Source organism: Mesoplodon mirus, assembly GCF_964341445.2.
Source record: "Mesoplodon mirus genome assembly, chromosome: 12".
Classification (NCBI taxonomy): Eukaryota; Metazoa; Chordata; class Mammalia; order Artiodactyla; family Ziphiidae; genus Mesoplodon; species Mesoplodon mirus.
The window spans coordinates 63,310,393-63,336,994 of record NC_138988.1 but is presented as its reverse complement, the minus strand read 5'-3'; the positions used below and the strand labels follow the sequence as shown (position 1 = coordinate 63,336,994).

Genomic DNA, 26,602 nt, shown 5'->3' with positions numbered 1-26,602 from the left:
AGTTTGTAGTAATGATTCAAGTAAATCACTAGAAAATCATAGCATGATTTTCTATCGGACTGCAAAGAGCCACTCACATTCAACACGGTTAAAAAAGGTAGCCTAGCAGAGAAAGGAAATAAGAGCAGAAACTTGACAGAGGGTAGCTGACAAGGTTCCAGAATCCAGGGTATACCTCTAAGGGCGCCAGAAGCGTCACCAGGTCTATTTCACACTTGTCATCTTGACACCTGACAGCGGGTCTGGAATTGTACAGACCTTGATTTCTTAGCTTCTCGATTTCTGACGGTCTTGCAACAGGGTTCATCTCATCAAAAGTTATCTGTAACTCGGTGCTTGTTTGAGAAAAGTATTCAGAGTAACACTGCTGACTTTTCTCTTTCTCAACTGGAGCCCCTGACGGCCCACCCTGGCCCTCCTTCTGCATCTGTTCAGCACCCCAATGCTGCCATCTTTCCTCCGAAGGCTGTGGTTCCTGAGTCCACCTCTGTAGAGGGGACCTGGCCGTGGGGGGAGAGGAGGAGAAGTCCCCTGGGCGCTGATACTCCTTCACTGCCATCTCAAGATGTGGCTTGAAGGCTGGGTTCTTTTTCTGGATTTCACACTGGAGCACCACTAACTGATGCTCCTGTTCTTTTATCTGCTGATCCATCTTTTGCTTCAGGTTTTCCACCTCCCGTTTCTGGGCGACCAGCTCATCTGTGAGCTTCCGACATTTCTGGTAGTGATGTGCCTCCCCATCCTGCCCTCGGTGCATCTGCTCATAATATTGCTGGAGCTGCCTCTCAAGTTCTCGGATATTTGTTTCACAGAGCCTCGCGTTCTCTTGCGCCCTGAAGTTTTCCCGCTGGAGAGACACAAAGTCGAGCTGGATGCCCGAAATATCATGTTCCGTGATAACTGTGGAGTCCATCAATTTTTCCATCTTTTTCCGAAACTCCTCTGCAGAACGTTTGAATTTCTCAGATTCCTCCTGAAACAGAACCATCTTCCTGTGGGTCACCTGCTCCTCTAGGATCTTTAAGTGCAGTTCGTCTTGCACCTTTTTCAATCTGTCGTTCAGGTCCTGCACCTGTGCCCACTGCATCTGCACTGTCTGCTCCCCAAGGCGTTTCTCCTCTTTGGATGCACTTAGCTCAGCACTCAGACTTTGCACCTCCTTCTCCGTGTTCTGGATGATGAGGTCCTGCTGGTCGCACTTCTGCTTAAATTCACTTACTAAATGTTGACTTTGGGCCAGGTCTTCTTCCAGGCATTTGATCCTCCTCTGGAAATCCTGTTCCGTTTTCGTCTGTTTGTGCAAGTGTTTGTTTGTGGCACAAAGCTGGTCTTTAAAACCATCCGCCTGGATTTTCAGTGCTTCACATCTTTGCTGGATGGCTTGTTTCTCTAAGACCACGTTTGCCGATTCTTCCTGAATTCTCTCCATCATTAACTTGGTTTCGTTATTCTGCCTGGTGAGCTCATCCACTTTGTGCTTTAGTGTGTCTGCACAGTCATTACTTCTCTCCAATTCCTCTTTAAGCTTTTGGATATTCTCGTTATTCTCCTTTTCGGCTTGAATATTTTGAAGCAACTGCGCGTGGCTTTTCTCAAATTGTTCTTTCAGGTGATCTGACTTTCTCTGGCAGGATCGTGCTCTTTCGCCAGAGAAGTCCTTGTCATCCTGCAAAGAAGTAACTTGTGAATTTAAATGCTGGATGCTCCTCTTGGTGACGGCCTGTGTCCTGGTGATCCGGTCCACCTCCCTCTGCAGCTTCCCTTTCTCCTGCTGCAGAGATTCCAGTTCTAGCTCATAGTTGTGCTTTATCCTCTTAAGGTCATTGGCCTCCTGCCTGACCTCTTCTGCCTTCCCTGTGGTCTGGCTCAGCTGCCTGCCCAGCTCCCGGAGCTGCTGAGAGAACCCCTCCTCCGCCTGGTCCTTCCTTTCCAACTCCAGCTTAAGGCATCTCAGTGCATTGCTGGTTTCACCCAGTTTTTCTTTGAGCAAGTGAGCCCTCTCCTCCGATGAAGTTTTCTTGAGCTGCAGGGCACTGAGTTCAGACTTCAGCTCCCTCATGTCCTTCTCAGCCTTTCTATTGGCCACTGTCAGCTCATCCACCTGCTGCTTCAGTTCCTCAGCCTGGGTGCTCGTACAAGCTGGCAGTGTGTTTTCTTTGTACGAACACTGCATCTCGGTTAGTTTTCTTCTGGCTTCCGATTCAATTTTCTGCTTTTCCTTCAGCTGTTTCTCCGCCACCTGTTTCTGGAACGTGAAGTCTTTCTCCATCTGCTCAACCAGCTTCAGGAGCTCCTCTTCGTGGTCCTTCTTTCTCCTTAGTTCCTCCATCAGCTTATCTTTCTGTTGCTCCACCTCGTGGAGGCTGGAGTCTTTCCTCTTCAGATGGTTCTCCAGGGCCCTCCTGGTGGCGGTGTGCTCCTCCAGCTGTTTCCGGAAGCCACGCAGGTTCCTCTCCACGGCCTCCCTCTGGGCCTCGGCCTCGGCCGTGAGCCTCCGCACGCGCTCCAGCTCGCGCTGCGCCGCCTCCTTCTCCCCCTCGACGGCCTCCAGCTCCCGGCGGTACCTCTGGGCCTCGCCCTCCGCCCGCATCTTCTGCAGGGTGATGTCCGCTGCATCCCTCTGCTGCTTCCTCAGCTCGTTCTCCGCTGCCTCCCTGACCTTTGGAAGCTCCTCCTCAACCCGGGACTTCTGCTTCTCAAGCTCAGCCAGCATCCTCTCCAGCTCTGTTATCTTCCCCGTGAGTTTGCGATTCTCCAGCATCGTCGCCTCCTGCCGCTGGAGCAGATCCGAATACACCCCGTGCTCAGAAGCCTCCTGACACCTTTTCATCTATGAGAGACGTTCAGAAGGGTCAAACCCGTTCAACTCCAATCTGTCTTCAAGAATTTGAAGTCATGCTCATGAAAGGACTTACACAGACCAGTGAAACCAAAGGCAGAACAAACCCCACCACCACCACCACCACCATCTGCAGAGAAGAAGCTTCAGGAAGTCAGTAGTCGGAGAAGACCAAAAACCCTGCGTGTCAGGTTTTCTAAATCAAGGCATCTTTTCTTTTCTTTTTTTTTTTTTTTTTTTTTTTTGGTCTCTTAGGAATAATTCTGCTTTTAAAGTTAGCTAGCTCAGAATTTTACAGCAAGAAGGAACCTTACAGTATGACCCTCACCCCAGATGAGGACACTGAGGTCTAGGGAGGTTAAATAATTTTGAAAACTCACACAACAGGCAAGTGACAAAGTAGGAACCAAAATTCTCACAACAGTCCTCTTTCTGCTTTCACACACAACTCAGTCCTATGGGCTAAGAAGAAACATACAATGTGTAGGAATTGAATCACATTAGAGAATTTAGTTTTCATTTTCTAGCCCAATGGAAATTTGAAATGATATTAACATTCTCCTGTCTTACAGTGAAAGAAGCAAGATACAGAACTTTGGAACAGAGAGCCAATTGAGGAAATAATACTTAACATAAGGAAGGAGGAAAATTATATACAAATCTATAATTTCTACAGTCAAATGCCTCACTAAGTTATATTTGCCCTACTATGATACTTACAAAAGTCAGAATTGCTAATGCAAAGGCACCTATAGGCCCTGGTGGCTTTAGAAAAGATGTGCTTCATATACTCACTGATTTTGTTGTTATCCTTAATGACATGGCTCATATGAATCCACCTTGACAAGAACCTTCAGATACTCCATAAACATAAAGATATTTGTTAAATATAAATGCTTGTAAAAGTGTACTTAGGGATTCAGATCCAATTAAGAAAATGTGTTTACTCTACTGACTACAGAATTAATCTCAGCTGGGAGAAATACACGACTACAGAACATGATCAGGGCTAGTTTATAATCACAATTTAATTTCTCTTTATTAATACCATAAGGTTTTTAGTGTCATATCATCAGCTCAAAATCATCATAGTTAGAAATAATTTAAACAAAAGGAGGGAAATTATTCTAAATAGCAGATTTTATTTTCATTGAAAAGCCCTGGTGAATCTCAAGAATTTAGTTTGTATTATAGACCATGCATCTTATTTTTCTTCCTCTCATTTCTTGATCCCCAATAATTTTGATGAGAATTTTAGATGTTTCCTTTGCTAACCTAAATATGATTTTTAATAAGAATTCATATGAAAACAAATCTCATCACAGTCTGCAATATTTAGTGTTCTATTTTCTTTATTTTCTTATCAGGGTCAACTCTCAGTGATACTGAAGCATTTTATCTGCTTACACATTAGGTGTTCAACATGTTTTCAGCAGACGATTTCTAAAAGGGTCTTTCTCAATTCCTCATCAAACTGTTTAAAACTTAGCTGTTGCTCAGAAGTTTTAAGTCCCTCCCTTTTTTTCTTGGTCACGTTCTAGGTTTAAAAAAAATGAAAATTCTCTCAGAAAAAAATGTCTGTTGTTAAATTCTCAGTGTTTTGGAGTCATTTTAGTGACTGATAATAATCTCATGTTGCCTGGGTAACTCTGAATTTTTTTAGCAAATATTAGAAAAATTACTAGAAACAATTTAGTCCTATTGCTGATTTGCTTTCCTGTATATCTCAAACTTATTCAAATAAAAATAACTTCAAGTTTTATCTAAATGTTCCCCAAGGAGACATGCTGTCCTTTAATCTCAGCAATTAACATTTAATATATTTTGCAATCAACAAAGACTAGAGAAATATCTTTATCCATCTATTACAGACACTCTACTAATATTTCTGTAACTAATTTGGTATTATCTTTGAAATTAACTTGAATCCCTCTTTGATTTCATGTTTATCATGGAAAATTCTGCCCTCTGACCAAGATCTCTCATGTGAGTCTTTTTTTTTTAATTTATTAATTAATTTATTTATTTATTTATTTATGGCTGTGCTGGCTCTTCGTTTCTGTGTGAGGGCTTTCTCTAGTTGCGGCAAGTGGGGGCCACTCCTCATCGCAGTGTGTAGGCCTCTGACTATCGCGGCCTTCCTTGTTGCGGAGCACAGGCTCCAGACGCGCAGGCTCAGTAATTGTGGCTCACGAGGCTAGCCGCTCCGCGGCATGTGGGATCCTCCCAGACCAGGGCTCAAAACCGTGTCCCGTTCATTGGCAGGCAGATTCTCAACCACTGCGCCACCAGGGAAGCCCTCTCATGTTGGTCTTTATAGACCCGGTTTCAGAAACACTACTCTTTGGAATCTGAAAACTGAGCTATGTATCTTTTATAAGATATTCCATTATTAATATCCTTAAGTGGTGAATTTTTAACAAGGAATTTTAAAATCTATTTTAAATTATAATAATCTTTGCATGGTCTTCCATAAACTACATTGTTTTGACTTTAAATTCAACATAATCTTTTATATTTCAAAGGATGACAAGCATAATTTTGGATATATTTCAGGCTTTTTGAAATATCTTTTGGTTCTATCAACTTCTACTATTCTACTTCATCAGATACATTGAGCAAATTGGCTCATATATGTGCAGACATACATTGTAAGAAAGGGAAGGGCTTAAATTATTTATATTACATTTAACTACAAAATACACAATTTAAAAGATCTGTATACCATTTAAAATGGAATCATATCTCTTAAAAATTAAGAATGTAAAAAAAATATGGACTTTCCTTAATAGATGAGAAGTGTATGCCAGTTATTTGAATATGAAAATATTCTGGTTCTCCTTTCTAAACCCAAAGGAAGTTAGTTATAAAGACTTGCAAGTAGCCATGTTAAGTGATTTAGTTGCCGAAAACTATTAACTCTGAACAGACAAAAGTAGTTTACCAAAGCGGTCATAATTTTAGAAACTAAGAAAGCAACATCTATTAGACATTTACTACCATTTTGGTTCTCTCATTATATGAATGGAGTTACACTAAGTACAGTCACCTACAGAATTTCAATAACGGTCTAATTTAAATGGCTAATGCCCCACAATTTACTTACTACAGCATTTGGTTTACTATTTTTATCTGTTCTGAGGTTAGGAACAGAAAGCATATCAAGGTAATAGAGCAGAGCATACTTTCAAAATTAGATACAATAGCCTTTTATGAAAATATATTTCCATAAATAACTCCTTAATCCTTCTGTTTCTGAATATATTTTAAATGCATAATCAAAGGCACTGAAGTTCTCCAAATTAGAATGGTACTTAGCCTTTTTAACATACACCATATCTTTTTGGCAAAGCTAAAAACAAAAACAAAATAAAACCGCCCACAATTCTTAAAAAGTACTACCATTTTGTATAAACACCTGCTACTTCTAACTTAATGGCTTTCATGTTTTAAATCCTTGAAGATATAAATTAATTTAAAGTGCATAAAACAAATGTGTTTATGTAATATTTCTGCAGATATCATAACAGTAGTAACTATACTTCAAAGAACAATACTTCTCAACTGTGAGAAAACTGAAAAACATTCTGCCGAATTGCCAACATTCCATAATTTAAATAGAACCACTTAATGACATTAACGCTCTCATACTAGAGCCCTAGAGTAAAAATAAAAATTTTTTTTTCCAGAAAGGTTGTTCCTTTTTTTTTGTAATGTTTTTCAGTTCGAGAGAATCTTAATAACAAACCAAAAAATCCTATGCCTCTACTGTTTTTCACTGTAATTTTATAATTAATCACTTATACATCAGCTCTCAACCACGTGAGTTTATCATGAAACCGTCTCGTGGCTCCTTTTCAGTAACCTGCCCATGGTTAATGGTTACCTCCTCCTCCTCCAGACGCTTCAATGAGTCCCCAGCAAATTTAATATATTGTGTCATGAGGGTCACCAGAGCTGTATACCGGGTCCTCAGGTCCATGAACTGCAAGTAAGGAAAAATAAAAATAAAAACAGAACCTCCCGTTGCCCTAAATGAGTTGAATGAACACTGAGCAATAATTAAAATATTAACTAGTCTATGGAACAGGGAAGTTCACGACTCCCCAGCAGTGATAACCAAGTAGGAACGAGATTACTGCTGTGCAAACCACAATGATGACAATCCTCCTCTAAATTTAATCATGATACACATTTATTATTCTCTGCAATTCATTCATCTTGAATGAAGATTTTCAAAGGTTTTTTAAAAGCCTTAATAAGATGCATTGTTATAGGTAGAGAGCATCTGTTTGGGATGATGGAATGTTCTGGAAATGGACTGTGTTCAAGGTTGTACAACATTACGAATGTACTGAATGCCACTGAACTGTATGCTTAAAAATGGCTAAAATGGTGAATTTTCTATTATGGACATTTTACCACAATACAAACGTATAAATGTAAAATTGCTAAAGTGTTGCTTCTCTCTTTTACACCCTCCCCATCTCTGGACGGGTATCACCTCTTGAATGACGAGGTCTGCCGAGCTCTGCATTCTCCGGCGTTTCACTGGAGACTTTTGCTGTGAATCCACCATAGCCCGGTAGGTCATCGTTTGTAATTCGTAGTCCTGTATAAAGGAAATGGTAAGATTAATTAAAGCAAAGCACTAACCCTTCATTCTAGAGTGATTTGATGCAGAGAAAGGGCATCTACTTTCACTGAATAAGTCAAGAAAATATTGCAAAACTACATTTTCAAGAATCAATCCAATCCTGACATGTTTCCAAGGTGGTAATAAAAATCAGAAACGTTTAGGGTGGCCAGGAAAGTTTCTAAGTCTCTTTAGGAGTTCATGGAGACATATAGGGACAGTGTGCCAGTTATTTTCAGCCTCCCTCTCCTTTAGTTAGGAAATGGGACTGCAGATCCGGATGGGTGAAGCTGAGGTGTGGTGGGTGACTTAGAGCACAAGGTAGACGTTCTTCCATGGAATATTCCAGCAATACTTCCATGGAGTACTCCAGCAATACTTGCATGGAACACTCCAGCAAGGAGGGGAGAGGGAAAGCAAAGTGGTAAGAGGTGGATTACAGAGCTACAGTTTATTCTGGTGCACATGGGGGTGTGGCCAGGCTGTGCACGTGTGTGACACAGAGAGAGAATGAAAGAACCAGGGGTCATCACGTGACTCACACTTTCATAAAGAATTAACAGATAAGTGACAAAGAGTGAAGATTCTCTGTTTCACTTTTTAACACAGATTGAATGACCTGCAAAGGCTTTAAAAGTGCACCGTAGAAGCACCTCCCTGAATATCTGAACATGAAATCTGATGCAAGGAACTGGTCTTCTCACCTTCACCGCAGTGGAGTACTGTTCTGCGTATTTCTGACACTCATCCATTTTGCTCTGTTTCATTTCTATTTCAGACACCAGCATCTATAAGCACACACAGGTTAGGAAAAAAAGGACAAGGAACCCTATGCTATCCAACAACTTGAGATCTCAGGTGCTAAGAAATATCTACATCACTTAAGACTACAGCTCTCTACCCCACTGCACTTTTTTTTTTAATTGTAGCCTTTATTTATTGATTGATTGATTGATTTGGCTGCACCGCATGGTTTGTGGGATCTTAGTTTCCCAACCAGGGATTGAACCTGTGCCCTCAGCAGTGAAAGCACCAAGTCCTAACCACTGGATTGCCAGGGAATTCCCTCTACCCCACTGCACTTAATGCCATCTGCCTCATGGGTAAAGTCCAAGCTTTCAAGATTAAGCCACTATGTGACACCCCCTCATGAGGCTTCCAAAGCAGAAATTACTAAACTCCATGGGAATTATCCACAAGTAGACTTGAAACCCTTAGCCCCCACCTAATCCTGATCTAAAGAGAGCTAGAAATTACTGGCCTCTCAAGATGGAACAAAAATCTCAAAGCATTTAACTCTTGGTCACATGTGGCTGTTTAATTTTCTATGACTAACCTTTTTTTAATTTAGGATCCCATGAAACTATTGCAGCCAGCAAAGTACCAAAGAGATTTCCATACCTATGATTAAATGATCATTAGAAACTTGAACTGTCCCAACATGCAACTTTCTTAAATCAAAATAAGGGATGGATGTAGGTTTGAGTGCAAATTTTTAACATTTGTGATTTATTCCCTGCCTTCCTTGAAATAGCTGCTGACTTATCGTACTAACAAGAGAAAGGAAGGTCAAGGTCTGAGTGACCAAATGCAGACAGAACCCTAGCACAAGGAACTGTGTTTACACACCTTCTGTTGATTCAATTGTGTGGCTAGGGTTTTACTGTTTTCAGGCTGGTTTTCCTGAATCTTTCTCTGAGTAGTTTCAACTTGCTGGATCCAGTCATCTAAAGGGTGATAGGTATCTCTGTAGTACTTCAGCGACTTCCCAATGCCTTCCAAGTCCCGTAACCTAAGACGTTAACAAAGGAATAGTCACGGTTTCCAAGAGTAACCAATAGGAAGGTGGAAGGTGTAGAAAAAAAGGGAGGGACAAAATATTACTGTCCTAAGATGCACTAAGCACAACAACAGGGGTGTGTCAAGAATTCAAGGCCACAGCATCCCAGGCCCATCTCCAAGGGCACCTACACTGCCTTGGGTTGAATACAAATTCTTTTTCTCCAGGACTTGCGCAATTTATCGGTACTGATTATTCTAGGGACAAGCCTGAGAGACTAAAGCTAAAAAGCAGGAAAAATGGAAAGTTAACCATAATAATTATCAATCAGCAAGTCTTGAAGACCCAAAGTTTGCAGCAATGGCAGTTCACTTCTGAAAAAATGACATGGTAGCAATGAATGGTTCAACGTGGACTCAGAGGGTACTTTCTAGGAGCTGTGATTAAACACCCCCGTTTCTATGATTTTAAAACCACTACATTAAACCTACAGATCATATATTTTAGAGATTAGATACTAAATATTTAAACATAATTTATTTCTCACAAATGGCACTATATAATAAATGCATTTTAGTTGAATTAATAAAAACATAAAAAATGAATGAGAAGGAACACTATTCCATTTCTTTTAAGATGAGCCCCCAAAACCATCCCATTTCTTTTCACTTTTTTATTTCAATCGGTGGGCAAATGATTTTGACTTTCTTGTATCTTCGATTAAAATGAGCATTAGGACATTTCAGTTTCTTTACGCTTCATGTCTAGTATAGATGCTACATCCGGCCCTAGGAAATGCATGACCCACCCTCCTCTTACTAACTCATGGTTATTTTGATATTATCAGTGGTAATAATTAGAGAACTACAGTTGTTTTTTCCTTCAGAAAAGGCAAGTAGATTAACTATATAAATGCCAGAGTACATCAACAGTTGTAATAACACAGAATGGAAAAATAACTTACTTGGAAGTTAAATATCTTACTAAAGGCCACCTTATAAAAAAGAAATGTAATTGGACAGAGCTCTTGCAATTAACACAATTAACTACATATGGAAATTAACTCTATGGAATGAATTACATATGGAAGTAAAAAGCCTAATACATTTAGACTTTACCCAGAATACAGAGATTAAATCTGAGCTAAAACTGAATGAAAATGGTACTAACCTGTTGTCAATCTGAGCATGAACATTCTGCCACCTCTCAACCAACTGATCTGCTTTTTCTTTGTGCCAGTCAAAGTCAAGGTCACGCTCTTTGTAGGTTTTAAACATCTCATCACTGATGGTCTTTGCTCTCTGTAGCTCATCCTCCAGTGCATGGAAGACCTCTCTCTTTTCATCCACTTCAGATCTCCATTGCTAAAATACATCAATTTATAAAGTTACAAAAACGTATCAACCGCTCATTGTGTAAACACATTATTCACCTAATTTTAATATTCATTTACAAATGACTGCTATAAAATCAGAAAATGGAAAGAATATCTTTCATATACAAAATATTACATTAGCTTGAGCCTTATAAAATTGCCAATATTTGACTGTACTTTGACCTAAAAAAACCAACAGTTTTATAGAGTTCAGTCTAACAAAATTTGCATATCAGTAAAATAAAATATATTTCATAAGCAAGTCTGCTACCTCGTTAAGTCTTTTTCATTGTTTGTTTTTTAAATATCTACTGATCTCATTGTTTAAAAATGAACACATGCATTAAAAAATCACTGAGAAAACTTTTCACAATTGTTTTACAATATCTTTACTCAGGGCTTTATAAATGGAAGAAGAGAAACAGATGAGTATAACTATCAGCCTTTTTCCTTCTTAGATTAACTACTCTACTCACCTCTTTGATTTCTTAAAATAACTGCCTCTTTCCACAAGAGAATCTATTACCAAAAATTTACTTTTTAGCTTCAACTCCTCTTGCTGCCAATATGAACGGACTATAAAAACCTACCGTCAAAAAGATCCAAACTTCAAATGAAAAGAACTCACCTCAAACTAAAAATGAATGAACACACTTATTTACAGTAAACCATGGTACTACAAAGATAGGACATGGAATGGACAGAAATGTATTCAAGTTCAGATATTTAATGCTTGATGTCTGAAGACCTGGGCCAAGTGCTAGAGAAATACTTTAAAAGGATAATCTTAAAAAATAGCCAGCAGTGAAACGCATACCTTTAAAGTACTCATTAGATTCTCAATGTTATTCTTGTCAGCTGTAACTGCTTCCTCTTCACACAGTTTAGTTTCATAGAATTTTACAAGGGCTTCTGCAGCATGAGTGTTTTTTAACACCAAGTTGACAATTTTCAACCTGAAAAAGAGAATTAAACAACACCCCCTTTTGGTAAGCGTTTATTTTCCCACAATACAGTCCCAAAGCACCATGAGGGTGCATGATGCAGCATGTTCTTCATCCCGAGACACTGACACTTTTATTACAAGATTAATATCCCACTAAGTAAGTCAGACAGAGAAAGACAAATGCCATATGATATCACCTATATGTGGAATCTAAAGCATGACTCAAATGAACTTATCTACGCAACAGAACCAGACTCACAAACACAGAGATCAGACTTGTGGTTGCCAAGGGGGAGGGGGTTAGGGGAGGGATGGAGTGGGAGTTTGGGGTTAGCAGATGCAAACTGTTATATAGTGAATGGATAAAGAACAAGGTCCAATGTAGAGCACAGGGAACTACATTCAATATCCTAGGATAAACCACAATGGAAAAGAATATGAAAAAGAATGTATATATGTGTATAACTGAATCACTTTGCTGTAGCAGTGACTCGGCAGTAAATAACACAACACTGTAAATCAACTATACTTCAATAAAATTTTTAAAAAAGGATTAACATCCCACTAACTGTCTTCTAACAGAACCCATGCCCTGCCCCCACAGTGGTCTTCAGCAGGAGATTCCAACAGCAGAGGGGCTTCTTTCAAACCTAATTTAGACCAAGCCTGGTAGGAAAGTCCTATAGGCTACAACAGCTGAGCTACCAAAACTATAGGCAACATGTGGGAAGATCATTAATGCTCTAGTCTCTGAAGCTCACATTCCCTTTCAGCATGAAGATGCATCATAAGTCCACAGAAATATTTAATATATTTGTTATTAAGAAAAAAATTTTGTATTCTTAAAAGTGAACATTTTTGGCTAAACAGCCTATATATATAAGTGGCACTTTTATGAAGCCAGTTTAGATGATTTCTATTAAGGCAGTGGTTCCATACTTCTCTATGTAGGTGGAGGACATGGAATAGACGTGGTTCATGCTCTGGACGACCACGCTGAGCTCAGATCGCAAGGTGGGAGCCGTGGAAGAGGCGGCTGCTTGACTGAAAAAGTCGTCGCATTTACTCGTGATTGTGGCCAAATCGCCTTTAAGTCGCTCCAGCTCTTTCTTTAGTTTCTACACAACAGAGAACAAACATAAGGATTAGGCTATCACTCCAGATGGTGTCTCTTTCTTCAAACACTTTAAAAATACACATTTCCCATTATGACCCTTGACTTAAACATGTACGTATTCTTTTTTCTTAATTGAAGTGTAGTTGATTTACAGTGTTGTGTTAATTTCTGCTGTACAGCCAAGTGATTCAGTTAAACACATACATACATTTTGTTCATATTCTTTTCCATCATGGTTTATCACAGGATATTGAAAATAGCTCCCTGTGCTATACAGTAGGACCTTGTTGTTTATCCATTCTATATATAACAGTTTGCATCTGCTAATCCCAAACTCCCAGTACTTCCCTCCCCCACCCCCCTTCCCTTTGGCAACCACAAGTCTGACCTCTATGTCTGTGAGTCTGGTTCTGTTTTGTAGATATGTTCATTTGTGTCATATTTTAGATTCCACATATAAGTGATAACATACGGTATTTGTCTTTTTCTGATTTACTTCACTTAGTATGATCATCTCTAGTTGCAAAACATTGACATACTCTTTACTTTTTCTTTATCAAAGAAATGAAGCCAAAGCAGTCAAGTTTCATAATCAATCATTCCCTCACTGTCCACCTCCTCGGGCCCAAACATCTAATTCAGTGCTTGTGCATAGAGCAGGTGAGAAACTGTGAGAAGCCCTCGCAGCCTCCACATAAATGGGTGAGAAAGTACGTGTTCCTGTGTTTACCCAAGTGAGAGACAGAACTGAATTACAGAATCCTAGTCTGCCATCAGCGTTAAGTCCGTAGGCAGATCTCACCAAGTGACCCCTGGCAAAGGGAGCATGTGAGAGGTCGCAGAGTCGACAGTAAAGGTCATTAAGACAGTAATCTGTGCTAATCTTGTCCCCACCCGCTTCTCAGCCTCACCTCCTGCTCTGAGATTCTGAACACACTTTCGTGAAGGTCATCTCTCTCCAGGGGAGTGCGGATCTGTCTGATGAGACGGTCTTCACAGCTCTCAAGCCGAAGCCTGAGGTTTCGGACTTCAGAGATGTAGAGATTATAAGCTGATTCCTCTTGCTCCTCTGTGAAAATAAATGTAATGTTTAGAAAATACCTCATTTTCTATCTTTTGGATGTTCTCGTCCATGATTTAACATGGCAGTTTTACTACTACTAAAACACAGGTAGTCAAACTGATGTTACCAGTTATCACCACAAATCCACCCAAGGATATAAACCTTGAAATCATGGACATTACAATTTACGAAGATTTAATAAAATTTCCCCAATGCCACTTAAAGTACCAATATCTGATTTATGATATTTCCTTTTTCTAAGGAAAGTAATATATTGCTCTGTTTTGTGTTCACAAAAATGTGAATTATGTTAGTAGGAGATTAGTAATAAAAACTAAATTAAAATCCTTTAAAATGAAAGGTAAAGATTATGTTAATGTTTAAAAATTTTTTAAATAGAGTATCACTACTAAGTTTTTTTGGTCTCTAAGTTATATCAAGTGTTTGGAATAAAATTTATATTTAACAAAAGTTAACAAGACAAAATCTTTTCCTTCAACCCCTGTATAAAATTCAGGTTTGGTTATAGGAAATCTCTGCCCTTTGCTCTCAGTTTTGCTGTGAATCTAAAACTGCTCTAAGAAAAAGTCTTTAAAAAAATCCAAGTTTGGTATATGGAAAAATAATTGAAACTTTTCTGAAACTAAAAGATCATCATTCTGAACATTACATTGCAAAATAGTGAAAATGTTTAAAAGTAGATACACTAAGAATTCATTGTCATACGACTTGGTTGACATCTTTTTATTAATTCATCATTTGGAAATAACTGAATCCCTCCTTGAATCTTCCTACCTCAAACATGCATTTAATGTTCCAATAATTGTTTCTACCTATTACAGGTGGAGTGACAAAATATACCTAAGATTGAGATTCCCATTGATAGCAGAAAATAGCCTGGACTAAAAACCCATGGGGAAAAAAAGGCAAGGATTCCCATGCTTTACCTCTTTCTGCCGATTTAAGAAGTTCTTGATAATACTGCTTACACACATTAACCTCCTTTTCCAGTTGTGTTATATCTGAACCTGAAAATATCTGGGATTCCTGGCTATCTTCAAGAAAATCTTCAAAACGAGACTGCAGATTACTCAGAACTTGCTGATGTTCACCAGGTAACATTGTCTTTATCTAAAGAAGACCAGTGATCCATTATAGAACTAAGAGTAAAATTTCCAAAGGACAGATCTCAAGTGGGTCTCATGGGACATGAGTTTATGTTAACAGTCATAAATAGAAAACCACTGGAAATTAATTGTTTCTTCATTTACAATCTTAGGTTTTAAAAGATGAGAAAAAACAAGACTATAAAATTTAATAAATGAAATCAAACTACACCCATCTCTATATGCCCAAACACTAGACCGTGTCTCCCAATGAAAATGTAGGCCCTGAATGAAGTTTGGGATTTCCAGATCCCCCAGTCCTTAGAAAATGCCTCGTATACAGCAGGCGTAGGACAGATATTCATTGAATGAATGACTATTATCATGGATCTGCTCAACTCCATCTTACCCCAGAGAAAATACAAAACCCACCCCTCGTGACAAGGGGCCCCAAATCTTTGGACAGGTTAGGTGGATGTGTAGATTTATACTCACTGAAGCCACATTGCTAGCTCGGATTCTGTCAATTTCATTGATGAGATAGTGCCAGGAGACCACACTCTTCATGTTTATGTGAGACTCATGCCAAAGGGTCAGGACGTTCTGATACTGCTGCTCGATTCTGAAATATATAAAAGAAAACTCAGATTCAGCCTTTCCACTCCCTCTGAACACACGCTACAATTTTTCTTTGTGTTTGTGACATATACTAGGTTTCCTAGTTCTAGGTCCTCCTGATCCTATGAGCCTTGTCAAAGCACTGACTGATTGTTTCTTTAACCTTCAGAGAATTCCACAGCCAGGCCTACATCTGGAGCTAGTGCACACAAACCTGTTTGCAAAGTCGACTGCCTCTTTATTTGGAGGAGGGACACTGAAACACACAGACGGGACCATGGCTTCGTTCCCAGTGGGGCTGATGACCTTCCACTTAGCACGATGAGAGTTGTTCGCCAAAACACATTCATCATCTTTGAAAATGGTTATCTGGTTTTAAAAGAAGAACAGAATAACAAGATGAGGTCACTGTGGTACTCATCTTTTTCCACATCCAACCTTGGGATGTTTTTTGTATTTCTGAGGTGGAAAACTTTACCACTAATGAGCAATATGACCTCATTTTTAAAATATATGAATAATGCCAGAACCTGGTCTGTTTCTAGGAGTTAAAGTACCTCAATTTGTCTGTAGTCACAGATGGCTTTAATCGGAATAGAAGTTTTGAGTGGACAGTCAGGATTTCTTGGCTTCAGCTGAATGATTGTTTTTGCTCTCCCCATCAGGCTTGCGACTGTGCTTTTATACTGCAAAAGCTCTTCTTTCTCTTCCTAGGGAATACATCAGATGGATTTTTAAAGTAAAAAACGTGTGCGCTCTCTTCTTTTAGGGCTTTGCCTAAACGAACTTGACCAGAAGAATCTTCCCTGACCACCAGGTCTAAGCTTTCAATCCCTCCCACCCCCGCTGACACCTCTCTTCCCTTGTTTTGATTGGTTGTTTCTTTCCTCCTTCGCATTTACCACTATCTAACATACTACGTATATTTTACTAATTTATCATGTTTATTGAGCCCCATCCCCAGCATATAAGCAGGATTCTTGTCTGTTTTCTTCACTGTTCTATCCCCAGCACCTAAAATAGTGTCTGGGATACCGAAATGCTAACAAGTATTTATGGAATGAATGACTAAACACAGACATACACAACACAGTGAAAGCATTTTAAAATATTGAGGCAATCACATGAAAAACACTTTTGTTGTATTTGTTACCAAAAAACACTAAAACTGAATGTTTAAATGCTTGATTGAGGCAGAAATATCAAGAGTACCAATGAAACATGAAGTTCTGCACATAGAAAATATAATAAAGCACTAATCTAGTCCTCACTATACATCACTGATGAAACTTGCAGGTTTTCCTGTTCATACCATTGATTCCTGAACGAGGTCCTCCAGCTTGTGAATGCTGCTGGACCTGTCACAGCTGTACTTCCGCTGAATGGCGTCTTTCAGATTCCTCAAGTAATCCGTGGCTTCTTTGGCATCATTGAAAAACTAAGGAAAGATGAAAACAGGCAGTTAAAGTGTATGCAATGTCAGCAAAGCCCAGAGTTGTCACATTCGAGTACCAGAGCCCTGTGTGGACACTTCCTACATGGGAACAGAATAAGATCACAAGACAACTTAGCCAAAATCATTCCTTTAATCAAACACCAATTCTTGAACTTGGATGATGATGAATGAATTCTAACTGTCCATCCAAAGTTTATGTCTATAGAGATCAGATTGGTGGCTGCCAAGGGGGAGGGAAGGTGGGGGAGGGAGGGATGGATTGCAAGTTTAGGATTAGAAGATGCAAACCGGTATATGTAGGATGGATAAACAACAAGGTCCTACTGTATAGCACAGGAAACTATATCCAATATCCTGTGATAAACCAAAATGGAAAAGAACATGAAAACTAATATATACATATATATATAACAAAGTTTCTCTCTATACTGTGGTTTTGGCTCGAAATTATTTTGACTGAACTTCTATTTCACTTTAGGGTCCAAACAGCTGTTAATCGGGAGTGAAATTCCAAGAATATTTTAAAACTTCTGAAGAACAGAAAGGAAGCTCTCTGTAATGAAACAGTTCCTTAATAAGAGAAGCATGGACAAAATTAAGATTTTCTGACATTTTAAGCAGTTTTTAAAGTATTTCTTCCTTACTAGAATGCTTCCATTTACCTTGAAGAACATATATCCCTATACCCTACAAAGAAAACATTTTGGTTTCTTTCCCCTGAACACTACATACATGCATCTTAACAGTACATCATGGAAATGTTTTCTGTAACTCAGCCAAAATTTCAATACCATCGATCGACATGGTGATTCTGCCTCCATACCTCGAAATAAGCACCGTTCTCCTTTATGTGCTTCTCTACGCACTGGCAGAGCTGCAGGATCCAGCTCCACTGCGTCTGCATCGCCGCTCGGTAGGCCTGACAGGTAAAACATAGCCACTGTTGTCGTCTGGACAGTAAGACACACGACTTACTTCTCAAGCATAAAAGACTCTAGTGTCTATATAGATGATGAGAATTCTTTAACAGAGTAAGACTTGAAGAATCGGGGTAGTCAAATGTCCCTCTAAACTACGAGTTCCCAGTTGTACAAAGCCAGCCCTAAAAGTTTAAATATAAATTTTTCAATCAGTCCAGTCACTTTCTTTCAAATTTTTAGCTTCTTGACATTTTTTTCTTAAAATATATGGAAAAAGCTAGCTCTGGATGTTTTTCCATGAAAACCTCTTTAATATTAGAAATGGATGCAAGCTATCTCAGCTTTTTAGAAAACCAACCCTCCACCTGCCAACACTCGCCTATATGGCATCTTCAGATATGTCTCCTTCATGACATTTTCCTTCATCTTTCTTTTTTCTGAATTTTTCTATTACTGGATCATAAAATAACCCTCCTGACACAAAAATACATGGTCTGTAGTTTTCTCTGTCTTTGCTTCCAAACTAGTCTGGAAGCTCTTGGCAGGGGTGGGGGTTACTTATTTGTTTTGTTTGTTTGTTTGTTTTGGTTTTTTTTTTTTTTTGCAGTACGCAGGCCTCTCACTGTTGTGGCCTCTCCCATTGCGGAGCACAGGCTCCAGACGCGCAGGCTCAGCGGCCATGGCTCACGGGCCCAGCCGCTCCGCGGCATGTGGGATCTTCCCGGACCAGGGCACGAACCCGTGTCCTCTGCATCGGCAGGCGGACTCTCAACCACTGCACCACCAGGGAAGCCCTATTTGTTTCTTTTTACCGGGACTGTTTGGGGAGGATGGAAAAGGGCATAAGCAATCCATTATTAGTGTAATTCTGGAATTACATTCAAGATAATACTAGGGGGACTTCCCTGGTGGCACAGTGGTTAAGAATCTGCCTGCCAATGCAGGGGACACGGGTTCGAGCCCTGGTCGGGGAAGATCCCACATGCCGCGGAGCAACTAAGCCTGTGCACCACAACTACGGAGCCTGTGCCCTAGAGCCCACGTGCCACAACTACTGAAGCCCGCGTGCCTGGAGCCCGTGCTCGGCAACAAGAGAAGCCACTGCAATGAGAAGTCCGCACACTGCAACGAAGAGTAGCCCCCACTCACTGCAACTAGAGAAAGCCGACGTGCGGCAACGAAGACCCAACACGGCCAAAAATTTTAAAAAAAAAGAAAAGATAATACTAGGAATTTTTATTTCATACGTTTTTACTTGAATTTTTATTTACCACTTGGTGTCTCTTTCCTGAGAGCAAAAATATTGTAGAAAAGACACCTACTTACTAGAAAACATGAAAGAAACACCCTTTCATATTTAAGGTTCAGTTCACTGGCTTCCAGAAGAGGGCGCCCTTGATGCTCTAATGACTGTCTTATGTAAGCCTGTCCTTCCTCCTGGAAAAAACACTCCTGCTGAGCTCTGTCCAGGCAGCTTTCTGGGTGGAATGCACAAGGCAGCACTGGAAATCTGGCAACACATCCGAATCACATTACCTGCTCCCTCCAATTAAGCTACTTGAGTAAACTGGCTATAAAAGACACATCGTGCATGGTCAGATTATTAGTTTCTTTTTCACATAAAATATAAAAGAGTTAATAATTAACTATTATCCATTGCCCACAAGACATTGGATGGGCCCATGGAATCATAAGGACGACTACGGCTTAATTCTATTGTTCCAGACTTTCAGTTAATCAGACTAACAGCTCTACCTGAAAGTAATCAGGTTCACATCCACATTTTCCATTCCCATCAAAATTCTCAAACTACAATTATATTTCCTAACAGCTTTCATCTCTCTACTCCAAAGATTATCTATCCCACTTTTAGTTGATCATCATAGAAAAGTATATCCCGACCCTTCATGATTCTAATTTCCTTTCTCTAGTGCCACCCTACCTTCTGTGTCTTTAACATTCCTATGCAGCATTTCCTGGGGATGAAAACCACGTTTTTATATGAAAGAAGGTCACCTATAATATTCCCAAGACCACCAAGTGAGGCCTAGAATTTTATTTTCTTAATTTTTGTGTCACGAAGACTTATTTCAGTGAACAAAGACTCTCAGATTCCTTTCTTCAACTGCGTGTCCCATTGTAAGCATAGCTTCATTCTTCTTCCTCTGGAAATACACCACATCTGTCCACGTTACATGCTTCTCGCCCTCTTACATCACCCCCTGCACATTCAGACAGTCACTAACTCTAACCAGTAGATATCAGGCCCCAAAAGTAAACACACCCCACCTCACCGCCACCCCACGGGCAGCCTGATAAACCCTAGATCAACCCTCCCCTTCTGGGTCTGAAATGTGTGTTATACCCTGAGGACACACCTCACAAAACCAGATCATGAATACAATTAGTAAATTCAACAATAATAACTAGTACTTCTTGAGAACCTATTGTGTACCAAGAACTGAACTAAATAGTAAGAGTACATTCTTCTTCTTCTCACACAACTCTATGGGTTAGAAACAATTTCCCCCATTTTAGGTAAGTGAATGGGACTGAGCAAGGTTACGTCCCTGGGGCAGTGTCATATGGTTAGGAAGAAATATCAGCCTCAAAGCCTGTCAAGTCAAGGTCCTTCACAGTTACTGTACTACATCTCTTTGGCCATAGAGGTTGACAAAGTACCTTTATTGGAAGTGATGAGTGGGTGACACACTTCAGAACTGAAGGCAAATCAGTATGATCTGTCAGAAACATTCTTTTTGATTCAGGTTATAATAGAAGTTTGATAGTTTGCATTTTTCAATTTATCAACAATAGAAGAATCTGAAGGGTAATAATCAAATGTCTGTATTCCACTGTGACTATTACACTTTCTGACTTACCTCAATGGTTAATCGGGCTGGGTGATTTTCCAGAAGCAGCTGCTCTGCTATCTCCTGAACTGATTTAATATTTTCTTCCTTTTGATCAAGTTCTCTCATTAATTCCTGATTTAAAGAAACAAGCAAGAAATATGTTAGAAAATGATAAAACCTGAAATGCATTTTTAACATCCAGTTACAGAAGTCATACTCACAGCATGGTAATCTTTTTTCCGGGCTATGTTGGTATTTCTTTCACTCCAGTCATAAGCAACTTCCTCCTCTTCTTTTTCATTCAACCAAATAAGCTCAGTAGTTGCACGAGTTACAAAATTGTGGAGTGTATCAAGGTGCCGTTCCTGATTCCTGGATGTGTTCTTTACAAGGAGAATCATTGTAAGAATCGTGTCTTTGCCACATAGAGGTAAGCGGAACAGAAAGTTAAAAAAACTTACCAAGAGTTTTGCATACTGATTTTCTAATCGGTGCAACTTTTCTGCATAAGTTAGTTTAAGAGGTGCTGTCATCTGGATCTATAACATGGAATAAAAAGAGAGCAAGGTTAGGAATCTTAAGGAATTCTGATTCACAAGCAATGTATCGTTACCCTGTTACAACAGGGTCTTTATAGAAAGAGCAAAACAAGAAGCTGGGATGAAATACATACAGATTTCAAATTCACATACCTCACTGATCTTAGCTTCTTTGAGGCTAGATTCAAATTCTTCAATAGCTTGGTGAACATTTTTATGATTTTCTAAATGGCTTTCAACACTTGGCAAATCTGATCCCCATTCAGTGCGGTCCAGCTGCACCTTTAAATAGAAAGATATAAGGTTTGAAAAAGAAACTGGTAGCAATAAAGCCTGAAATTCAGGTAAAGTAAATACTTTTACCTGCATCTCATCAACCCAATTCAAAAGATCCTGGACAAATTTCATGTTGATTTCCTCTTCTGTTAAATTCTGATCCAGTAAAGACGACTTGAGAAGGGGCTTTCGGATCTGCATCAGCTTCAGAGTTTGCAGGGAATTTGTCTCCACTCCTGAGCTGAAATTTGGAACTAATCCTGATGGGAAGCCAGGTGTATATGCAGGAGTGACAGATGGGGTCAGGCGGGAAGTCAGCCCTGATGACAGGCCTGAGGTCACGCTGGACGGGGTCAGGGAAGGCGTTAGACCCTGGGTCAGCCCTGAGTTCAGACTGGCGTTTAAGGTCTGTGCAAACCCTGAGTTTAAACTCTGAGTGATTCCTGATATCATGAGCTTCGTCTGCTCCGCTGTCAGCACACGGCCTTTGCTGTACACTGAGGAACATTCATTCCTTAAGGCCAGGATGTCATCGCGCAGTTTTGCAACCCTGAAAAGAAAATCAAAAGGGACAAGCTATAATATAAGAGGCATTTTTCTCAAAGAGTGAACTCTAATGTAAACTTAGGGACTTTAATTAACAATAGTGTATCAATATTGGCTCATCAGCTGTAACAAATGCATCACACTAGTGCAAGACGTTACTAACAGGAGAAGGGGCTTTGAGGGGGGATATGGGAACTCTGGACTTTCCACTCAATTTTTCTATAAACCTAAACTTCTCAAATAAATAAAGTCTATTTTAAAATGTCATTGTAATCATATTGATGAAAGTTTGCATCACAATTTTTTTCACTGAATGTTGTACTATAAGTACTCTGCATATTATCACGATTTTTATAACTATAATTTATAATGAACACAATTACTACACTGTAATATGATCATTCTCCTACTGTTTGACATGTCAGATTCCAAATTTTTGTTACTATAAAATATTTCTGACATGAACAAAGGCTTTTTCTCCTATATTTATTTAGATATTTTCTATATTTAGAATTACTATAGATTCCTAAAAGTGGACTTACTGGGTCAAAGCATCATTTATAATATTTGCTTTATATATCTCATATATTTAGATATTTACATATATAATATATATAGTATTCAACCTGAAAGGTTCCATGCCTACTCCCAAACCTACTTCTCAGAGATACAGATGTTTATGCACATATATTCCTTCCAATACTTTATTAGAAACATCTTCATGATAAGATAAACAGAATACTGACATGCTGACTTAAAAGGTAATTCTCATACTGTCCCTTTTTCAAATATCACACATGAATATTTCAACTGTATGTTAATTACTACAGCATTAAATATTATATGTATCATAAAATTTTTTTCTATTACTTATCTTTGAAGAACAAAACCTACTAAACATACCCAAATATGACAGAATTAACGTGACACACATTTTCAACAAAAAAGAGCTGAAGAAATATTTCATAAAATTGTCACACTCTACATTCTTAATGCAGGTGCCATGAAACAGTCACCCAGAAGGACAGGGCTGACTAACAAGCACTCTTACCTCTGTACCAACTGGTCTGCCTGGTAGTATTTTCCATCAATAAGAATCTGTACATCAATTACATGCTGGCGTAAAAGGTTCTCACATTCAAGGACATAACCGGCAATTTCTGCTTCATTCTGAAACTGCACCCCGGATTCTAATCTTTTAGAATCCTGTATTTTTAAAAGAACTCAATATTAATTCTACATTAATTAATTAATTAAACAAGTTTCAAAACTAGCCTCAAATATAAAACTCGGAGTATTAGAACAGAAGCTATTTGGATTTTCTCTGATTTCCCTTTTGCTTCAAAAACATGTTTTTCCTCAAGAAAGCAAAGTAATCATAATCTTTAACAAACTTTGTTTCAGTAGACCAATCTATCCAATGTTATGCAAAGTTTTAGTTCATCCGAACACACTGACCCATCTACTGCAATCCCAACTGCTCCTAAAATGAACTTACAGACTGCAGAGCGTTTCGGGCAAGCATCAGTTTGTCTTCACAAATGACACTGCCCCTCTGAACTCGGCTGGCAATCTGCTGCAACATGTCCAACCTAAAAGAAGGAACGCAATAAAATAAAGCCTCTCCCTCTAAAGTCGTAGAGTTGGCCATCCCTGAAAAATGCAGCCCACCAAAAGAAAAAACACAATCCCACATCAATGACTCCATACCTGTGTCCATCAAAGGATTCATTGCCAAAGCTAATGCAGGAATTGATCAGCCTTGGACCACAATGAACTGAGAGGAAATTTTCATTTGAATCAAGACTGGTTCGTGTGCTAGTCGTGTTACTAAACACAGAATCACTGCTACGGTAACTGTAACTACGGCTGTGCATTCTTATCCTTGCAATGATGTTCCTTCCTCACCATTAAAAGTAGACTCAAAAGTAGAAGGTCTACAAAAAGCGCTACTTCTAACGGTGAAGAGTGGCAGCTGAATGGTACAGCTTTTAATGGCTCCTTAAATATGCCCCAACGTGCATATTCAACACACAGCAAATAATACACTGATAGCTATTCAGAAGAATCTCCCCTAGAGCCATGGGTTTACTAGCTGAGGTCTGCCTTTTGTAGCCTGCACTAAAGCCCTACAAGTATGGACAAGGCAGGCTGACTGGGGCGTCACTGGAGAAGACTTGCCAAATATCTTCACCAAGAGTCATCCATTTGCAACTGCCTCAAAAACAACTTTGATGCCTCCCAGGAGCCCAGGTACAATTAGAAAAGGTTATTCCGGCAAATCATCAGCTAAAAGAACACAAATAGTCAATCAGACCCTGATCACAGCTTTTTAGAAAAGGCCAGGTCTGTACTGAACAACACTGGGTTAAAAACTGATACTTACAGGCACCTATAAACAAATGAGTTTGAGGAGAAGCAAAGTACTTTTCCTTTTTAACCACCATGGTGTTTGTTGATTAGGTTAAATTAACTGGAAAATTGTCCATTTACCTTTATAGGATTCGCTCCCAGGAATGTTAGGTCTGATCGTACTAAAGTTACTTTACATTTTTAAAAGCCAAAGTGCTAAGAAGAATATCAGTGCAATGCTTGCAAATTTAATTTGTCTGTGCTTATTTTTCCTTTCTATAGGTAATTACCTGGCCTAAGATCATTGGCTCTTTCGCATCTGTTTTTTACACACTCCCATGCTGCACAGCTATTATTTTGCAATACAGAGTTAATGCCAAAAAAAAAACTTGTTGCATCAAGAAAAATGAAGGCATTGAATCAGCCAAGCTCCTAAATATTTTCCTATCCCTAACACTGCAAGACCAAACTGTTGCTTCTCCACCTAGAGGTAGATACTGTTCTTTTCAGAAGGCAAGAAAAGGAAATTTGAGAGTGCCATGTCAGATATAGTCAGGAAAAAGAAAAGCGCAAATAGTGATAGCAGCCAGCACCTAACATTTCTGAAGCAATTGTTACATGCCAGGAAGTTAACTCATCATTTTACAGACATACTCAGAACCACCGAATGCTGTAGGTACTATTACATCCTGTTTACAAACGAAGAAACTGAAGCTCAGAGAGGTTACTGAATCTAAGATTACATGGCTTGTACACTGAGCTAATAATTCATCCAGGATTGACTGGCTCCTAGACCTCGAACTCTTAACCATAGCATTCTTTCATTAACATATATTAAAATCCAGCTGCTACTCTGTCGACTAAAATCTACTGTGTACTCTTTTCTGTGGCATCCTTTTCCACTCTTTCCGATGAGAAGCTGAGCATCCCATCTGAACCACCCAGAATTATCTCCTCCATAAAAGGTCCATCCTGGGTATTTCGAGCTTATTCTGGTTCTAATGACCTAGTTATGTAGATAGAACATGCTGCTTTAACAACAGTGTCATCAGTGATTTAATAAAGGCCTGACAAGTTAGAATTGCCCCTGTATCTTCAACACATTAGCTCATATTTCTTCCATGTGGAAGTTACGAGGGGGCGCAGAGAGCATCAGGATACTGATAGCAGGCAGGGTGGTAAGTGTCGGCGACACAAGGAACTACAGAAACGGGAATTTGTCTCCACGTTACTAGGGCTCACACTGTAGAATGGGCAGCCCTTAACCAATCACGGACACATATACAAAATTACAACGGAGATGAGGGCTATGAAGGAGGAATCCATATAGACAGGAGCGTTATCACCAAGACGTCTGAACCAACCTGGGAGACTGTGGAAAGTTTCTGGAGGAAATTACATTGAAGCCGAGATCTGAGAAAGATGAGGAGTAAAGAGGGGATGAAACAGACTTCCCAGCCAAAGGATCAGACAGTGCAGAGATCTCATACATGGGGGAGGCTGGGACCTTGGCAAGTCAGAGCTCCTGAGAGGCAGACGGCGTGACCGCACTGCAGAAGCGAGGTGGCGTGGGGCCAGTCGGGTCTGAGGGCGATGCCTGGTCTGGCCACCAGTCAGGCTGTAAGGCCAGCCCCGTGGACTCAGGCCACACAAGCCCCACACACCACAAGTCAGGCTGGGATGTAAGGACTACCCCAGAGACACATCCATCCAACAAATGTGTCCTGAAGACCAAGGAGGACCTTCCCCGGCAGCTGCGTGTAGCGGGAGAGAAAGGATGAAGGTCAGTGATGTTTTCAGGGCAAAAAAGCAGAGAGGGAACTTGAGTCAGCATTTACTAAGTGTTCTCTAGAAGCGGCCTCACTGCCCTTCAAATAGAGGGTTCACTGCCCCGTAAAAAGAGGGCCGTAGCCAAAAATACAACAAGAAACAAGATAAGTTCATGGTTAGTCTATGTTATGTATGGATGACCTTCTGGATCCAGGCCTTGGCGACTTTAAAGTCAGTTGGAGAAATTCTCACGGGTCATCCTGACTGGCTTTAAAACTGTAACCATCGTATGAGATGAGATTTTACACACCAACCTAGGCCCTCTTCAAACACTACTTCACTGATCCCTCCTCAAACCTCTTGGAAGAGTTTCTAGACAAGAAAATGGAGAATCAGAAAGGCTAAGTG

General features: G+C 39.7%; 1 protein-coding gene across 17 annotated transcripts in view; it reads right to left on the bottom strand.

Moving 5' to 3' along the window:
* DST (dystonin) overlaps nucleotides 1-26,602 on the bottom strand; it is a 488,128-nt gene that overhangs the window by 154,046 nt on the left and 307,480 nt on the right. For 16 of the 17 annotated variants that reach the window (XM_082637996.1, XM_082637982.1, XM_082637992.1 and 13 more), the window contains 21 exons: nucleotides 23,571-23,664; nucleotides 23,124-23,278; nucleotides 21,614-22,076; nucleotides 21,404-21,532; nucleotides 21,173-21,250; nucleotides 20,933-21,094; nucleotides 20,739-20,843; nucleotides 17,760-17,855; nucleotides 16,793-16,918; nucleotides 16,038-16,190; nucleotides 15,695-15,849; nucleotides 15,358-15,484; nucleotides 14,704-14,887; nucleotides 13,605-13,762; nucleotides 12,516-12,694; nucleotides 11,448-11,586; nucleotides 10,426-10,619; nucleotides 9,105-9,267; nucleotides 8,180-8,263; nucleotides 7,344-7,451; nucleotides 6,726-6,824 (listed from right to left, as the gene is read on the bottom strand). In XM_082637996.1, coding sequence (XP_082494122.1) covers nucleotides 6,726-6,824; nucleotides 7,344-7,451; nucleotides 8,180-8,263; nucleotides 9,105-9,267; nucleotides 10,426-10,619; nucleotides 11,448-11,586; nucleotides 12,516-12,694; nucleotides 13,605-13,762; nucleotides 14,704-14,887; nucleotides 15,358-15,484; nucleotides 15,695-15,849; nucleotides 16,038-16,190; nucleotides 16,793-16,918; nucleotides 17,760-17,855; nucleotides 20,739-20,843; nucleotides 20,933-21,094; nucleotides 21,173-21,250; nucleotides 21,404-21,532; nucleotides 21,614-22,076; nucleotides 23,124-23,278; nucleotides 23,571-23,664 — 3,151 coding nt within the window. Of the gene's footprint in view, nucleotides 1-175; nucleotides 2,831-6,725; nucleotides 6,825-7,343; nucleotides 7,452-8,179; nucleotides 8,264-9,104; nucleotides 9,268-10,425; nucleotides 10,620-11,447; nucleotides 11,587-12,515; nucleotides 12,695-13,604; nucleotides 13,763-14,703; nucleotides 14,888-15,357; nucleotides 15,485-15,694; nucleotides 15,850-16,037; nucleotides 16,191-16,792; nucleotides 16,919-17,759; nucleotides 17,856-20,738; nucleotides 20,844-20,932; nucleotides 21,095-21,172; nucleotides 21,251-21,403; nucleotides 21,533-21,613; nucleotides 22,077-23,123; nucleotides 23,279-23,570; nucleotides 23,665-26,602 lie in introns of all 17 variants that reach the window. The other variant, XM_082637986.1, reaches the window with a different exon arrangement.